Genomic DNA, 19,428 nt, shown 5'->3' on the forward strand with positions numbered 1-19,428 from the left:
CGCCGAATTGAAAAGCGTTCCAGTTATATCACTGCGTGTCCGCTTAATGTGGGAGGGAAGCCCGTAGTGACGCAGGTCTTAGACGTTTACCACTTCGGTGGCACCCACAAGCATGGGTATGGTCCTGACAAACATTGAAACCGAATTGGGGCGAACCGGGATTCGAACCCACAATCATAGGTTTCTGGCGTGTCCAAGGGACGCAACTCTGCACAGCGAATTGCGGCGCCTTATACGACTGAACCACCTGTGCCCCCAATCTATCATTAACGTTGTTATATGAACGTGTATCATCCAAGATCAAAGGTTTCTGGCGTTCCCATTGTCTTAGATGAAACCATATTGATTTTCCTCTGGAATGTTCAGAAAAAAACTTATACATTTCGATGACTAAAGACGTGACTCAATGGTTTCTATATGTTTTCAAACAAAAGTAGTTACGTTTCTAAAACCACACCTAACATATTCGTCTATGGTCACCATTTAATGCATCAAACAAACGTCGTATGCAAATCATAACAGTAGTTTTACTGACCTTTGCATTATGACCAGGAGCAAGTATCCGGTCGCATTACACCCAAAACCAGAATTACCATAATTTATTCATAAGGAAGAGAATGTATGGATGTTAACTACTTTGTTATGAGGAACACAACGTTTCGGAATATATGATTACTCCTTCATCGGGTGAATGCTCAGGTTGTGATTCCAAAATGAAAAAGAAACCCGAAATAAACACTGCTATTTGTTTTTCTATGTTTGTTGTTTAACACCGCACTCGAAAATATTCCAGTTGTATGACTGCAGCCGGACAAACAAGTGATTGATGTTTTGAACAGCGATTCACGCCCTAGAGGCACGATGACACGCAATCAGCCAAGTCATCGAGATGGAACAACCGATCCTTAAGTCGCCTCTTCCAACCAACATAGGTTGCTGGGACATAATCTAACCCGGAATCCCCCCACCCCAACTCCCCAACCCCGGATCAATAGGGCTACTGACACGGATGACAGTAGGAAAATATAACATTAAGCCAAAGGTAACACCTTTGTCTTAAACAGAAAACAGAACTCACACACATTCATATATTGGTTTCTTTTATTTGATAATATGGAAATGTACAAAGCAAAGTTTCCACCTGAATATGGTGGTGAAAATGTATATACATTTTGGATAACGGATGATCCTGGAATATATGGTTCTAAAAGAACAAATATTATCAAAAAATATTTTGAAAAGTAAAACAAGTGATGAAAGATTGGATAATGATATGTACAGCACCGTTAAACAATTAAAGTTACCTTTATGTACATAACTACAGTTGAACCTCGTTAGTCCGGATTCTTTTAATCTGCAAACCCCGGACGATTAAAACTTTATACACATACAGATGTACAGAGGGTCACACGTACAGCTGATTGGCTTATCCGGACATTCATTAATGGGTTCACCTAAGAATGATATACCTTCAATAGGGCTTTCTGATGTGACGATACACAAGACCATACTTGGCTGCCTGCCAACAGTGTTTGACAGCATTGGCCAACAGCTGGTTTTTAAGTCTGTATGATGTTATTCGTGGTGAAAGAACGTCTTGTTTTGCGATCATCGACAAGGTCAGACTCCAGTTCCTGTCTATAGTCCACTGGAGCGGTGGGGTAGCCTGGTAGTTAAAGCGTTAGCTTGTCACACCAAGAACCGGGTTCGATATGTGAAGCCCATTTCTGGTGCCCTGGCCGTGATATTGCGGGAATGTGGCTACAAGCGGCGTCAAGCCATAATAACTCACTATAGTCCGGTAAGATGTGTCCAGATGCCTCGAAGGTGGACCCGTGAATATTCGGGCAGAGAATAGGTCTTCAGCAACCCATGCTTGCCGTTAAAGGCGACTGTGCTTGTCGTAAAAGGCGATAAACGGGATCGGGTGCTCAGGCTAGCTGACTTGCTTGATGTACGCCATCGTATCCCAATTGCGTAGATCGATGCTCATGATGTCAATCCCTGGATTGTCTGATCCAGACTCGATTATTTACATACCGCCGTCATATAACTGGAATATTGCTGAGCGCGGCGTTAGACAACAAACAAGCAAAGTCTCGATGGTGGAACAGGGCATCATGGTAGGATGGCGTCTTGATTGTCATAACCGAGTTTGCAGCAGAGGTGAAAGGTGCCAATGCAACTGGCCCTTCCGCTAGAATCTGAGGCTGTGCCGCTACATAGCTGAAACACAGACAATTCCCATGAAAGTCAACTAGTGATGATAATAATACTGTGTGTACTTATATTGTACTGGTCTCCACACGCAAGGTTCATGCTCGGCGCTAACATTATTACCCCCGTCAATGGACCAGTGTGTACTCAGTGTGTATTCTCAGCTCCCTGGGGAATATACAAAGAAAACTATTGGCTTATTCTTCGAATCGGAAGCCATAGTGCGCAGGACGGACTTAGTTTTATTGTCCTCTGGCGCTACACAATTCATCACCCCGGTCAATGGATCAGTGTACACTCAAATTACATTCTCAGCTCCTTGGGTAGTACACAACCCAAACTGCCTTGCATTAAGATAACCGTCTAATCCAACAGAGTATCCTTCAAAGGTACATTTGGAACAAGCACTTTGCCTACACGATTTATGGGTATATTCATTAAACGCGTTCCGGATTACCCCATTGCGGCAGAAAATCAACAATTAAATGATGAACATTAGGCACATATTTCAGACTATAATTCCTTGATCATCATTTCTGAGTGGGATTGTTATCAGCTGTCTGAACAGCCCTTGCGCATATCAGACAAATATCATTACATGGGCGCGTGTGTCATAGTGGTTTCAAGGAACATATACATTTTCACTACGCGGTCGATATAACTTCTTAATTATCCCTACTGTATTATTACCTGTAGTAAGAATGTATTATTTACTACATAGAGAAATGTGTCACACGATGTCAACAATGATACACAATAACACCGTCAGTTAAAGACGTAATTTCAAATACCGTCAACAATAGTATTTATAAGACGTCTACATAACGTTAATAATTGCAAGGTGAGCTAACACGTGATACATGTGTTCTACGAAAGGACACTTTGGTGTACCTTGGACCATTGGGATAAAAAAAGATAATTTCATATACTATGAAACCTCGTTAATCCGGATACATTGATCCCAGTAATTCGTCCGGATTAACGAACGATTGTCGTTTGTAGTTGAAGATGCTAAAAAAAACGCCCGAGGTCCAGATTAACGAGGTTTCACTGTAAAGATGTGGAAATACCACTTACCACGATTCCTCTCCCTGAATATTGCTGCAGACTCAACAACGGCAGGTTAGGTGTCGGTATAGTAATTGAAGATTCCACACCACGTCTCACACGTATTGAAGACAACACTCCCAGGCTGAAGACCCTGGTGCCTCCCCATGCGCTGTTTGTAGTAGTTCTGTAGAGAGAACAAGGAAGTCACACAGCGGGCGTCATAAGAATATGAATAAATTTGGAGACTTATGTATTTACTGTCCTATTCTTTCTACCTAATAAATAATATTCAACTTCTGTCGCTTCTTTATTCACATTGCATGCTAGAAACGCACAGTCACAGAAAAAGTTAATCTTGAAAGGCGTTTAAGAACAGAAGAGTCGTATGGCGCTCTTTCAAATCTTCGCATAAAGCGCATACTCGTTTGCACCGACAAAGTTGTGAACTGTAGACACCAAAGCTTTTGGCTGCTGGAATATTGCACTTTAAAATCTTTAAGCATAGGTCTAAAAATGAAACAGATGAGGCGCTTTCACTGGTCGCTTTTGTTTCTAATTCAGGTAAGTAAATTGGCTATTTGACCATTTTTGAACGGTATCAGATCATTGATATACCTGAAGCTTAACTTAAACTTCTTGACCAAATTATCACACTTTGTTTTTGCCAATCCGAGCAGAAAATCCGATGCATATGCATTAAGAAACAGATTAACATGTGTGGGGTGCATAATTAGTGCCAATAGGGATGCCTTATCCTTGCCCAAATTTCACATAGAAGTTACATGAGGTCAAGGATTTCACATATTGTCCTGTATTCACTGACACAACAGTTTCTAAATGACCAGTGCAGATAAATAACATCATTTTACATATCCAAACTGATTATTTGGGTTAGATTCTGATCGAGAGTTTACACTTTACATGTGAATGATTATGATTTTACGCCGCTTTTAGCAATGGTCCCGCAATATCACGGCGGAGACCCCAGAAATGAGCTCCACACGTTGTACCAAACGGGGAATCGAACCGGGACAGCTATCCCCACCGCTCCACTATATTTGTGACAGAACGTGCTGAGGACATGGTGTCGGTGAGGTTTGTTTTATATTTTTTTATATTAACTCTGTTTTGACACACTACCAAAGTAACAAGTGGTTATTTAAATGTTGGCACAGTGGCAATATTTCTCTCATATTAATATTCTTTTTACCTGTATTCAATATGTTGACATTCACTGACTAAACTGACCGTGAGAGAATCTCGCCCATGGTAGTTAAAGAGCACCCTGCTTCCGCCCGGGCTCGCCGTGTCAGGAGCACCGTAAACGTTCCAGACAGCGTCGTTGACGTCACGTTGACGACACCTTGTATTGGGTTAAACGTCTGTCCTCTCTAAGGACCAAAAGTCATAGAAACAAAATCATCTCTATTTGTCAAGCATGGCAGTTAAGTTTAAATTTTGGCATAGATAAATAAACATGTGCATGTACGGTGATAGTACATCATTTTGTTTTGTATTCTGCGAGTATGGTTTCACTCAGCTTTCTTCATTTTTGTCAGCAATATCATGACAGGGAACATTGAAATGGGTTTCAGGGTGACAAAAACTATCCACAAGTATGTATGACAAGAGGGATGACTTCAACTTTCCAATAGTCGTCGACTTTCCCTTTATGTTGAGCAATTCTGCAGGAGCTCCAGCCTTTGGTGTTGACATTTCACAATCTTTGAGGTACAGTCTATCACATGCTCTTTCTACGAAGACATCAAAGAGCGTCGTGCGATTCCTGCTCAAAAGTTATTTGATCAGGGTAAGAATATGCAAGGCCTTAGTGAAGTTTTCAAGACTTTTTATAATAGACAAGAGGAGGGCATTTCCATGTTTGATGCATCATTGACCAAAATGTCCGCTGCAATTCCCAATTGTTGCCGTGTATCATATGTTCCTATTTCAAGTGAACAATTGACTTAGCCTTTGTATGTGTTTATGACGTACGTCACCTGTGGGACACTATACGCTCATCGTTTCGCGAAAGTTCTTATATTATCGTAATCATATAGTAGAGATTTCTTATGATTGTGGAGGAGGGTTTCATCGTTTTGATTTTTCACACCTTGTACACGGGCCTTCGACGATACAAGCGAACGCGTCAACCACCTATTCTATCACTACGTCTATATTTTGTATGAACGTGAGAAATGAGTTAACAGTTTACCTGGCTGCTATTATCCGTCCATGATAGAGTAACTGCTAAAGAGCCTGTATTGTCTCTGGCACTACAGGTGAGAGTCTCGCCTTCAATGAAAGAATGTCATCATAACAACAATACATTATGTTTGGACATACGTCATAGATAATGCGTTTGCTATTTGAATTCAAGTTTAGTTTACATGAATAATGCATGTATATTAGTGTTATGACGTTAAACGAACAAAAAGTGAGTATGGTTTGAGCAGCTATTGGCAATATTGCAACCATTACACACTCGTGACTCCATAAATAAGCTTCAAACATTGTACCCATGTAAGGAATTCGCTCAGGCCTTCGTTTTGACGTACGAACACTTTGACAACCACACCACCCCATATTCACCAGTGAACAAAGTAGCCAAATGTTTCTAAACGGTCATAAATGTGTAAGTACAAGTTTATGGGGTATATTCAATTGTAATAAAACTTACCTTCTGAAATGTCAATACCATTACTATTAGAAGCAGACCTACTGCTTCCTATGCTGGGTGTTCCTGGTATCGCGAGAGACGCCATTCCTGGTTGCCATCCAAAACCTTGAAAAAACCCTGTATCGAATCTATTCTGGGCAGAATTTGGCATGAAAGGCATGTTGGGAAACGGAACCATACTACCCGATGGTGGTGCAAATGGATTATTAGATCGAGAGTTCAGATTCGTTTGAAATGGATTTTGTCGAAAATTTGATGTTGACTGAAAGGAATTCATCTGGGAATTCGGTGAGTTTGACAGGAAGGGAGAAGTTGGAGAAAATGGACCTCTTTGGTTTGGAGATGAGCCCCATGCATTGGGGTTGCTTGGCATTGGTCCGTTAGGACCAAAGGAACTGGGTCCAAAAGGCTGACCGTTTGGTGCATTACGACCATTCATTCCAAAAGGTCCCGAGTTGATCCAGTTAGTCCCTGGGTTAGATCTGAAGTTATTACTCCCAAATGGACCTGAACTACCAAAGGGACTTGTTCCAAGACTGCCTCCACCGAACAGACTTGGACCAAAGCTACCGCCTCCAAACATGCTTGGTCCTCCGTTGCTTCCACCTAATCCTCCTTGGCTTCCAATTTGACTGTTCCATTGTCCCTGTGGCTGCTGTCCACTCCAGCCTTGACACTGTGCACCGGACACAAATACTGCTAAGCAGAACAATGCAGTGCGAATCATCATCATGGTGTACCGCTTGTTTTGTTTTTCAGTCGTATAGCTGTCGAAGGTCACATTTTGTGATGACGGTTTAATACTAAAAAAAACCGTCAACGGTATATGTCGTCTTGTAGCTGATTTCCCATCCAGTGGTGTATGTTCTATTCCTATAAAAGTTTCCAAACATCTATCCATAAATATTTACAATGACTCAAGACAACTTTGATGGATTCACTTGTCAATATTTTATGTTGATCGACACCTGACCCGCTCAAGGTCAGGTGCTGTCGGTATGTCACCTGTCAGAATCACTTCCTATTTATTAAGAAAATCATTGATGTTGCAACAAACACCAAGTCACAAATCGATGTACAACATTCAGGACTTTGCTATAACATGCTAGTACATATCCCATGCCGTAGGGTCAAGTCGTCTCAGGCGGCACAATACATCTTGTAGCGTTGCGTTCATTTAGCATTCCAGGATCATATATTCACGCTGATTATGATCCACTCCTCGGTGCTGTATGGAGTCCATGTCATCACTGTATGGCGTTCAGTACATCATTGCATGGCGTTCAGTATGGCATTCAGTACATCACTGTAAGGCTTTCAGTACATCGCTGTATGGCGTTCAGTACATCGCTGTAAGGCGTTCAGTATGGCGTTCAGTACATCACTGTAAGGTGTTCAGAATGGCGTTCAGTATATCACTGTATGGCGTTCAGTATATCACTGTATGGCGTTCGGTACATCACTGTAAGGCGTTCAGTATGGCGTTCAGTATATCACTGTATGGCGTTCGGTACATCACTGTGAAGCGTTCAGTATGGCGTTCAGTACATCACTGTATGACGTTCAGTATGGCGTTCGGTATATCACTGTATGGCGTTCGGTACATCACTGTAAAGCGTTCAGTACATTACTGTATGGCGTTCAGTTTGGCGTTCAGTACATCACTGTATGGCATTCAGTACATCACTGTAAGGCTTTCAGTACATCGCTGTATGGCGTTCAGTACATCGCTGTAATGTGTTCGGTATGGCGTTCAGTACATCACTGTAGGGCATTCAGTACATCACTGTAAGGCGTTCAGTACATCACTGTAGGGCATTCAGTACATCACTGTAAGGCTTTCAGTACATCGCTGTATGGCGTTCAGTACATCGCTGTAATGTGTTCGGTATGGCGTTCAGTACATCACTGTAGGGCATTCAGTACATCACTGTAAGGCGTTCAGTATATCACTGTATGGCGTTCGGTACATCACTGTAAGGCGTTCAGTATGGCGTTCAGTATATCACTGTATGGCGTTCGGTACATCACTGTGAAGCGTTCAGTATGGCGTTCAGTACATCACTGTATGACGTTCAGTATGGCGTTCAGTATATCACTCTATGACGTTCGGTACATCACTGTAAGGCGTTCAGTATGGCGTTCAGTATATCACTGTATGGCGTTCGGTACATCACTGTGAAGCGTTCAGTATGGCGTTCAGTACATCACTGTATGACGTTCAGTATGGCGTTCGGTATATCACTGTATGGCGTTCGGTACTTCACTGTAAAGCATTCAGTACATCACTGTATGGCGTTCAGTTTGGCGTTCTATATATCACTGTATGGCGTTTAGTACATCACTGTAAGGCGTTCAGTACATCACTGTATGGCGTTCAGTTTGGCGTTCAGTATATCACTGTATGGCGTTTAGTACATCACTGTAAGGCGTTCAGTATGGCGTTCCGTATGTCACTGTAAGGCGTGTAGAACATCACTGTATGGCGTTCGGTACATCACTGTAAGGCTTTCAGTACATCGCTGTATGGCGTTCAGTACATCGCTGTAATGTGTTCGGTATGGCGTTCAGTACATCACTGTAAGGCATTCAGTACATCACTGTAAGGCGTTCAGTACATCACTGTAGGGCATTCAGTACATCACTGTAAGGCTTTCAGTACATCGCTGTATGGCGTTCAGTACATCGCTGTAATGTGTTCGGTATGGCGTTCAGTACATCACTGTAGGGCATTCAGTACATCACTGTAAGGCGTTCAGTACATCACTGTAGGGCATTCAGTACATCACTGTAGGGCATTCAGTACATCACTGTAAGGCTTTTTAGTACATCGCTGTATGGCGTTCAGTACATCGCTGTAAGGCATTCAGTATGGCGTTCAGTACATTACTGTATGGCGTTCGGTACATCACTGTAAGGCGTTCAGTATGGCGTTCAGTACATCACTGTAAGGTGTTCAGAATGGCGTAAAGTATATCACTGTATGGCGTTCAGTATATCACTGTATGGCGTTCGGTACATCACTGTAAGGCGTTCAGTATGGCGTTCAGTATATCACTGTATGGCGTTTGGTACATCACTGTGAAGTGTTCAGTATGGCGTTCAGTACATCACTGTATGACGTTCAGTATGGCGTTCGGTATATCACTGTATGGCGTTCGGTACATCACTGTAAAGCATTCAGTACATCACTGTATGGCGTTCAGTTTGGCGTTCAGTATATCACTGTATGGCGTTTAGTACATCACTGTAAGGCGTTCAGTATGGCGTTCTGTATGTCACTGTAAGGCGTGTAGAACATCACTGTAAGGCGTTCAGGACATCACTGTAAGGCTTTCAGTACATCGCTGTATGGCGTTCAGTACATCGCTGTAATGTGTTCGGTATGGCGTTCAGTACATCACTGTAAGGCATTCAGTACATCACTGTAAGGCGTTCAGTACATCACTGTAGGGCATTCAGTACATCACTGTAAGGCTTTCAGTACATCGCTGTATGGCGTTCAGTACATCGCTGTAAGGCATTCAGTATGGCGTTCAGTATATCACTGTATGGCGTTCGGTACATCACTGTAAGGCGTTCAGTATGGCGTTCAGTACATCACTGTATGGCGTTCGGTACATCGCTGTAAGGCGTTCAGTATGGCGTTCAGTATATCACTGTATGGCGTTCGGTACATCACTGTAAGGCGTTCAGTATGGCGTTCAGTATATCACTGTATGGCGTTCGGTACATCGCTGTAAGGCGTTCAGTATGGCGTTCAGTATATCACTGTATGGTGTTCGGTACATCGCTGTAAGGCGTTCAGTATGGCGTTCGGTACATCACTGTAAGGCGTTCAGTATATCACTGTATGGCGTTCAGTACATCGCTGTAAGGCGTTCAGTGTGGCGTTCAGTTTGGCGTTCGGTATATCACTGTATGGCGTTCGGTACATCACTGTAAGGCATTCAGTACATCACTGTATGGCGTTCAGTTTGGTGTTCAGTACATCGCTGTGTGGCGTTCAGTACATCACATTGTCTTTAGCCACTTTCCTAAGGTGAGTGAGTGAGTTTAACGCGCTTTTAACAGTATTCCAGTTGTATCACGGCGCGTCAGCTTAATATGGGAGGAAAGCCCGAAGTGATGCAGGTCTCAGATGTTTACCACATCCATGAAACCCATGACAAACCAAGAAACATAATCGGGGCCAACCGGGATTCGAACCCACAATCATAGGTTTCTGGCGTGCCCAAGGGACGCAACTCTGCACAGCGAATCCCGGCGCCTTACACGACTTGGCCACCCGTGCCCCCTTTCCTAAGGACCTCAAGACAGCAAGGGTAAGTACGACTCAACTTGGGATAACTGTGATCAAGATCTTTTATTTCATTATTCTCCATAAACAAGGGATCATCTGAAAAATCTACAAATCAATCTTGAAAGATATAAGTACTATTTGTAACATCTGAACACTGATGAGTGATGGAGAAAGATACATGCTCGGTCATGATTCTGGAATGCCTAAGGGGCGCAACTCTGCAATTCTGCTCAGACGATTGAGCCTCTCGTGAATAATAATATTTATTTTAAAAATGAATTTACATGCACGTTAACAACTCAAGCAATCATGTATGACATTTGAGATTTCACTTTGTCCACTTGTAAAACTGTAAAAAAATTACTTTGCTTCATCTTGGTAAGTTTAAAACATGTTCTTATTAAAACAATTATACAGCTATATCGTTGACGCATTGATGCGTTTGTACGTTACTAGACAAAACAGAATTTCCCAATATTAGATTGATATATATAATCAATATAATGGAATCTACACAAATGGGTAGCATTCGCCTATCTGGACAACAACACAAGCTAATTATGTGTGAAAAATAATTTATTTTAAATATTTCTGATAATTATCTTTAAACATATGACAATAAATAATGACAGTGAACTTGAAACATTTGACAGCTGGTACGAATACAGAGTCATGTATGCAGAGTAAGAGTTAATTCATGTATATACTACTCAACTTCTGATAGGGTTAATGAGCTATGTCGTTCTATTTCAATATAAACTTGACATATTATGAGAATCACTTTTGTGTATCACGGACAGATAAATATATCCCTATCAAAAGTAGAGTAGTTTATCAAAACGATAATATTAGTGTGTATATGTATAGAAACAGGTGTACAAGTTCCAAACATAAAATTACATCTGTCCTGTATGTTAGGGTTAGGGGTGTTTGAACCTTGCTGACGTTCAAGAAGCATATTTTGCTATTTGACATAATAATTCAAACAATATCTTAAAAAACTTAAGGCTTTAGGATATGACGAATATTGAGCTATACAAGTAAAGGGAAGGACTTATACTTATGTCCGATTTGATTATTAAATCGCATGCTGAAGAGAACCAATGCGATTTTCTATGAAGAAAATTGAAGTAATATCATTTCATTCGGATCCAATCGTCTCATTCCGCAGTGGAGTCGTGTATACTACTCAAATTTTGATAGGCAGCGTATATACTACTCAACTTTTGATAGGCAGCGTATATACTACTCAACTTTTTGATAGGCAGCGTATATACTACTCAACTTTTTTATAGGCAGCATATATACTACTCAACTTTTGATAGGGATATATTTTATCTTTCCATGATATATATATAATGAGATATCTCACTATCCCTTTCGAAGATTGAGTAGTATACAGTTCGCATAATTTGAAACTGCTTCTTGAGACAGTTAGGCATACAATTTGATTGGAAGACAAAATCAAAAGGAAACGATTTGAACAATCATATTTAGGTTCATGACTACCGCAGATTGCGTTGTGTCATGTGACAGTCTCGTGCACGATACTACTTCCAATATGAATTCCTGTCAGTGCTGGCCGATGGGTATTGGTCTGTTACGGTCCGAGTGAATATCGTTTGAGAAGAGTAAGTTTAAGGAGTAACTGCATCCATGTCGTCGAATCCCAGCTTGCAACAGGCGGGGATGGGATCGGAACAGACTTGTCTGCCATCAACACCAGTTGTCAAAGTTGAACACAACTGAAATGCAAAGAAATTAGATGTAAACGACTTCTCATTATTCAAGTAACACCATGGCGGTGGACGCAAAGGAAGGTTTTCATACATTTCACCAGTGCGTGTCTTTGAAATATTTGTTTGCCAAATTGACAGTCATATTGTTTAAGATTGTGCATTCGTCCTCATTATATATACAAGTGACACGCCACTATTTGGATAAAGTACTACCGATGTGGCGTAAATTTCAACTCGCTTAACTAAACTAGTGAGTAAATATGTTTTTGGTCATAATCCAGTCATCTATTACACATTACATCATTGTGACGAATCGTACCCGTGTCTTGGGCGCGACGGGTCAAAGCTTTTACCACTTGGCTACCTAACTGCCTTTAGGAATCGACAAACAATGGTAAATGAGAAAGTTAATACGTACTTCATGTAACTACGAAACTTAAAGTTAAATTTAAAGTTGTATACTCCCCAGGGAGATGAGAATGAAATTAGACCACACATTGATTCAATGACTTGAGTAATAATAACGTAGCGCAATGAGCATTCACTTGGGGAGTGGAATAACGCATCATAAGTGGGCTTATAATACAGATACGAATATTATCCAATAACAGATTCACCTTTAATATATATCTATGAAGATCACCATGGAAAGAAACTGAATGAAACTGGTAAACACTATCAGGTAAATGTTTACTTTAACTTTATAAACATAAACTTAAAATCGGAGGTAAAACCTACCGCAAGACCACGTCCAGCGTAGAGGTCAAGGTCGTTGAATGGAAGGTTGGCAAGGTTGACGTTGTTCTGCTGGTTGGCCGAGAGGGTGACGGTAGCAAGGACGCCACGGTTGCTGGAACCGAAGCCCATACTCCACATACCCCATCTTGGGTTACTGGAACATATCATAGTATTAATTATTTCAGGGTAGTGTTTTATTGTTGTACAATGTTTCGCAAAAGACTGATATACCAATTTGCAAGTAATGAAGTTAAATAATTAAATTGTTCGCATTAGCTCAATCGTTAAAGGCGGAATAAAGTAACAAGGATAATGTAATGTCGACGATTCAAGGACTACGATGTTCCACTGCAGTCTTATCCGACATGACGTCTCATCCAACATCGTATTTTATACGAAGCTAATTACTAACAATACTAGATGATATAGGGTAGTCTCACCGGTATCAATACATCAATGTAAATAACAGGGACAAATCCATTCCCTTATTCATAAAAAAACTGTACGATTCCGATTGAATCATAAGCACGTATTTCTGAATAACTATGACATAGTAGATATAAAAGGTGAGCGTATCCTGCCTCGTCGGTCCACCCGTCACAAACACATGCAAATACAAGTCAATTGTTCACTTGAAAGAAAACACGTAAACTTATGATACAAATCAAAATAGTGAACTCCATCAGTCATCATTTTTGTCACTGATGCGTCAAATTACGATATTATAAGAATGTGTGCATTAAATAGTGAAGATGCTAGATGTGTGCAAAAAGGTGAGTGTATCGTGCCCCACGTCACAAACACACGTGAAGGCAAGTCAATTATTCACTTGAAAAAAAACACGTGAACACATGGCACATGCATAAATTGGACATTGCACCAGACATAATTTGCGGGTCAATGATCCTATTGAGCAAGAGTCATATTGGCGCAATCGAGGCACATGATGTGTCGATTCGTGTTAATGGGGTTTCACGAATGACTATAACAAACTGCAACTCTTACCTAGCAAGGACTGGACCAAGACCGTCAGAAGTACAACCAGCCTCTGTACGGGACCTCTCTGTCAGGACAACGCTGAATGTTCCTGTTCCTGTTGTGGAGCTGATAGTCATGGATCCTGACGGACTGCTTCTAACCCACTGGAGCGGAAGATCAAGACCATTCAGAACATTTGTTTTGCCGGCATTCTAGAGCATCTCTGGAAACTTCTTAAAAAGCTATAACGTATTGCGGATACATTGAAAGGTCGAAAACGAAGACAAGTTCAATTCTCCACCAGACATATACAGCATGTGATTAATCCTGTTTATTTATTTAAAGCATTAATTGTTTATTGTCAAGCAAGTCTATCTCTATATATAAGTACTATGTAGCTACCAGCTGACTCGTCTCGCATCAAAACACGGGGCTGTGTACTCGCGGGCAGATGACCACGGAGCTCGCTGATCACTGTGTCGGATTAACGAGACTGATTAATGAGTGATTTCGGTCATTCGTTGCAAATTAGGTGTGTCGGAGTCGGAGTGCGAGACTGTCGGATTAACGGGTCTAAATAGCACTGATTTAATCGGTTCCCATCATGAGTGTCGGATAAAGCCGATTGTCGGATTAACGAGACTTGACTGTATGTACAGTTCCCAGGTCCTGTTGTATAAGGAGTTCGTTACATACATGGCGGAAATGAAAAAAGTTGTATATATTCACAAAATTCTTTATGCTATCAAACTGTCGACGATAGTTTGCTAACCGGTGAGAGAAAGGTTTGAAAACTGGAGGGAGATAAATTTCTTAATAACTTATTAATAATGTGTATATAGACTTACAAATTGTGGCCCTGTCGTCTAAGACGCAGCAATTCGCTGTGCAGAACGTAGGCTCGAATCCCATATTCGCCTTGATTATGTTCTTAATTTGTCAGGCCTTAGATTTCACGAACGAATTAAACGTCTAAGACCTGCATTCAACATCAAGTCAACGACGTCAAAAGCGGCGTTAAACCCACACAACTACTCCGCATCTAATATTTAAAACTTACCCCCGATGCTGCTCTTCTCAGGGTGACTGATCCGGTGAAGCCTGTAGCGGTGAAGGCACAGGTAATTGTAGTATCTGAAACAAAAACAATTCCTCAAATACTGATGCCATGGTAACAGTTTATTTTTAATTACGGAAAATATGTTATGGTTTGTACACAAACTCCTTGATTCATCTCATTCCAATTAATGTACATAAATTTCATAACAGTCAAATCACGGATGGGAGAACTAACAATGAGCTTAACACATTGTACCTTGTGAGAATGGATGGGGTGACCGAAAGCTATAACCAATATGCTTCAAGTCCTCATTACATGTATATAATGAGAAAATGATTGACAGACATTTTTCATATAAATCACTATTGTAACATGAAAGTGAGTATTATCTCAAATATGATTCGTCAGAGAAGAGTGTCGATTGAGCACGATCGTTTAGGGACTTATCGCCGTGTACAGATAGATACATATGAAAACGGGTCGTTTTTCTTCGAAATCATCAAAATGAAGAAGATCAGACTTATCGGCGAATTTGATGAAATATTTGACTATAACTTTATGGTTATAAACATTGTTTATGTCATGTCACAAATTCCCATTTCTATAGTTCTATGGGTTTGTATTGTTCCGATTCTATCACTGTTGGGTCTACTTTGAAATATGTAGATGTATGTTGAACTTCACGGAACTACTCACTCAGGATTCTTTGCTGTGGGTTGAATCCCCATCCTAAACCAGCAGCTCCTCCTGTAAGCCCAGTTATTGGCAGACCGGCTCCGAAACCTGCGCCAGGGAACCCAAATCTACCTGCACCAAACCCAGCTGGACTACCGATTCCTGCAGCACTTGAACCAGACACAGGGCTCCATCCAGAGGAAGGCGAACTGGCCTGGCTAGATCCCCATCCACTTTGGCTGGATCCCCATCCGCTTTGGCTGGATCCCCATCCGCTTTGGCTAGATCCCCATCCGCTTTGGCTAGATCCCAATCCGCTTTGGCTAGATCCTAGTCCGCCGTTCCGCGAACTTGAACCGGCTCCTGAAGCCAATCCAACACTTGCACTTGAAGATCCAGATTGCATACCAACCATACCAGAACCCATGCCAAATGGAGAACCTCCTCCCATGCCCCCTATCACACTTCCTCCAAAGCCACCCATTGCACCCGCACGCATTGCACCTCCTCCCAAGCCGCCCATTGCACCTTCTCCGAAGCCACCCATTGCACCACCACGCATTGCACCACCACCCATTGCACCTCCCCCTAAACCACCCATTGCACCTCCCCCTAAGCCACCCATTGCACCTCTCCCTAAGCCACCCATTGCACCTCCCCCTAAGCCACCCATTGCACCTCCCCCTAAACCACCCATTGCACCTCCCCCTAAACCACCCATTGCACCTCCACCTAAGCCACCCATTGCACCTCCCCCTAAACCACCCATTGCACCTCCCCCTAAACCACCCATTGCACCTCCACCTAAGCCACCCATTGCACCTCCCCCTAAACCACCCATTGCACCTCCCCCTAAGCCACCCATTGCACCTCTCCCTAAGCCACCCATTGCACCTCCCCCTAAACCACCCATTGCACCTCCCCCTAAACCACCCATTGCACCTCCACCTAAACCACCCATTGCACCTCCCCCTAAACCACCCATTGCACCCCCGCCCATGCCACCAGTTGCACCGCCCCCAAAAACACCCATTGGACCGCCAATACCACCTCCCATGCTACCCAACTGACCAAAGGCCATCTTGGCCATCAAAGCTACCACTGTTACAATAGAGAGAGACATGCTGGTCGATAGTGAAATCAAATACACTCCAGGTCTCGGTGACCTTATGTTATATACCCAAACTCTGACGATTACGTAGTGTCAAAATCACTCATAACGCTAATCCCTTGTGCGTCATTTTCGTAACCATCCTTTATTACACAACATGGACGTTGGTCACTTCCTCATTCGCCAAGCCCACCAGCATGTACATACAGTGTATAATTTGTTTTTTGTTTGTTTTCATACACACCACGTTTTATTATTAGGCGTATATAATTATGAAACGTTTCATGTTTTACACCCACGAATTGTTTTACAGTGGCAATTTGTATGTAGTAAGTCTCACATCATGTCTCAATGTATGTTCATTGCTTTTGTTCTTGCTATTTATATAACGAACTCATGATAAGATTCAAATTAACCATTATCAAGTTGTCTTGTGTATTCAGCCAGAGTGAAAAGATAAAATATCTAAATTATGTGGGGCGGTGGGGTTACCTTGTGGTTAAAGCGTTCTCGGTTCCCCATATGTCAAAGCGTCCTGATATTGCTGGTATATTGCTAAAAGCGGCGTAAATCCATACTCACTCTCCCACTCACCAAATTATGTTTATTTGCTTTCTAGATACTATTTCTTTCATGCTTCTAGAGTTTTTTTCCCCAACTTTTTTTTGATAATTGAAAACGGCGTAAAACCATACTCACTCACTCACTGATAATTGAAAATCCACGAGTTACACAATCCCTTGCATACCCACGCGGTTAAAGGTAACTTGGATGGTAAGAATTTCTTTCAATGTTGAATGCGACAATTGTGAGGTGGATTGGATAGGGATTATGCACCAGAAAAGAAAAAGGGTGCTGCGGAGGAGATACTAATACCAAGACAACAAAAGGAAGATCCAAGAATCTGGAAATATATGACATACTGTCTTCTTTGAGAGGCATTTAGAAATTGGAGTACTAACGATATGTTTTAACACCATTATCAAGCAGGTCAGGGGCGACATTTTCACTTGCTTGATAACGGTGTTAGAATCTACACCGAAACGTCGCACCTGTAACATAGAAGTTGTTCATCTAAATAACTTATCGTTACTTATCCCATACTGTCTCGGGCAGACACTATACCGCAAAGGCCATTTTACTGCACGGTGTCATGAGACTTGCATACATAATTCTATTTTTAAGACTAAACTATATTGAACGCATGTTTATTTGCCAATAAAAAACACAAGGAAGACACTGAGAATTCGAAAATATAACCTACACAGCCTCGGGCAGAAATTACACGGTAAAGGACTTTTAGTGTACGTCGTTACGTAACTATACACAACAATAAAAGCCGACATATTGGAATTTATCCCATGGCAATTCGCCAACAGCAATATAACAGTAAGGAGGAACTAGCTAGTACCAGAAGTCAGGTCATTCACGCATTACTTATTTCATATGATATATCAAGATTTATCGTACAGATAATATATCAAACAAATTACATAGAGACAGTTGGGAGATAAACGTTATTTGTTTTCAGATTTGCGGTTGTTATTGAGAATTTGATGCACGGAAGTTACATCGATTGTATCGTTAAATAAATTGGTTGAGACGCGTGTTTCAAATGGATGTCAGATAATAAACAACATTATATATTTTATGTTACCGCGTAGGCATACGTAGTGAGCAGAAAAGAGCAGTTTGTTTGTTCAACGCCGTACCCAGAATATTTAGCTATAAGGTTGCGGATGGAGTGTGGATCAGATAATCCGATGAGCAACCATCGCTGTTGTTCGGGTACGATGACACACAGTACACCATGTTAGACGACTGTGCTGTTCTAACATCGCCTTAATGGCTATGTCATATAAAAACACACTCATTGTGACAAAGCATAATGAGGGTAAATTACATCAAACTTCATTTTAATCTGAAGGCATCCGTCGCAATAACTGTTCAAAGCGGCCACAAAACCACGTCAGTTCAGTCAGCTCAGTCAGTTGTCTTATAAAGATGCAGTGTAAATATGATGTCTTGTAAATGAAACATCTTGGCTTATATGCATAATTTGGCAATGGAGGTGACCACAAACAATGTGGTGTAGCCGGATGAATAAATCGTCAGCACGACACACCGAAAAACCAGGTTCGATTCTCACCATGGATGTGAAGTGTTAAGCTCATTTCCAGTGTTTTGGAACGTTGCTGTTTACCTTCATTTGCAATGCAGTCAGTGTTAAGTTTACAGGACAATTTGATAATAAAACTATCCATATAATTTTGGCTATTGTCATAATAGTTACAATTGCATAACTTGACACCATCACGTGGAATTATGATGAACCTCATGTAATGCATGCATAATTATTTTTCGATATATAGAACTATACAGAAAATTTCGTGTGACTGATAGAAGTATTTTATTTGCTTCTTTGTCTGGTTGTGAATCAATATTTTGGCAAATTCAATATTATATCTGTGAATTGTTTTCTGAGACATTGAGGTCTAACAAATAATGACGCGTTTTATATGATTTCACTAAGTTTACGACAATTAATCGAAAAAACCCTGCTAATTGCACGCTTCGTTACCGAATCATTTGCGTAGCAGGGTGAAGATATGACCTTATTCCTATAAGTAACAAACACAATGTAGGATACAACATTATATAAATGTACCCGAATCTAAAATTACCTATGATTCAAGTGATCAAAATTTAAATATTACAGTCAATTCCAACAAGTGTTGCTTGTTAACACATTGTCTCAGGTAAACAATCAATGCACACATGACATTAACGATCATCAAGTCAATGTCATTAAGCAATAAAGTAATTAAGGAAATAATGCAACAACGATTAAGTTCGAAATATGTGAATAGCATAATT

The 19,428-nt window shown here is 41.2% G+C and overlaps 2 protein-coding genes across 2 annotated transcripts; both read right to left on the bottom strand.

The window, feature by feature from the left end:
• Positions 1 to 1,971: 1,971 nt before the first annotated feature.
• Positions 1,972 to 6,789, bottom strand: LOC124138866 (ras guanine nucleotide exchange factor G-like). Its single transcript, XM_046505752.2, has 5 exons — positions 5,948 to 6,789; positions 5,483 to 5,562; positions 4,516 to 4,658; positions 3,295 to 3,451; positions 1,972 to 2,226 (listed from the first exon to the last, which is right to left on the bottom strand). The coding sequence occupies exons 1-5, from the start codon at positions 6,678 to 6,680 to the stop codon at positions 2,119 to 2,121; spliced, it is 1,221 nt and encodes a 406-aa protein (XP_046361708.2). The 5' UTR covers positions 6,681 to 6,789; the 3' UTR covers positions 1,972 to 2,118.
• A 3,505-nt stretch (positions 6,790 to 10,294) lies between these two features.
• On the bottom strand, positions 10,295 to 16,069 carry LOC124138867 (glycine-rich cell wall structural protein-like). The gene is made up of 5 exons (XM_046505753.2): positions 15,462 to 16,069; positions 14,766 to 14,839; positions 13,733 to 13,869; positions 12,728 to 12,881; positions 10,295 to 11,995 (listed from the first exon to the last, which is right to left on the bottom strand). The coding sequence occupies exons 1-5, from the start codon at positions 16,063 to 16,065 to the stop codon at positions 11,888 to 11,890; spliced, it is 1,077 nt and encodes a 358-aa protein (XP_046361709.1). The 5' UTR covers positions 16,066 to 16,069; the 3' UTR covers positions 10,295 to 11,887.
• Between the last annotated feature and the right edge of the window lie 3,359 nt (positions 16,070 to 19,428).

Source organism: Haliotis rufescens, unplaced genomic scaffold (assembly GCF_023055435.1).
Source record: "Haliotis rufescens isolate VD_foot unplaced genomic scaffold, xgHalRufe1.0.p SCAF_2, whole genome shotgun sequence".
Classification (NCBI taxonomy): Eukaryota; Metazoa; Mollusca; class Gastropoda; order Lepetellida; family Haliotidae; genus Haliotis; species Haliotis rufescens.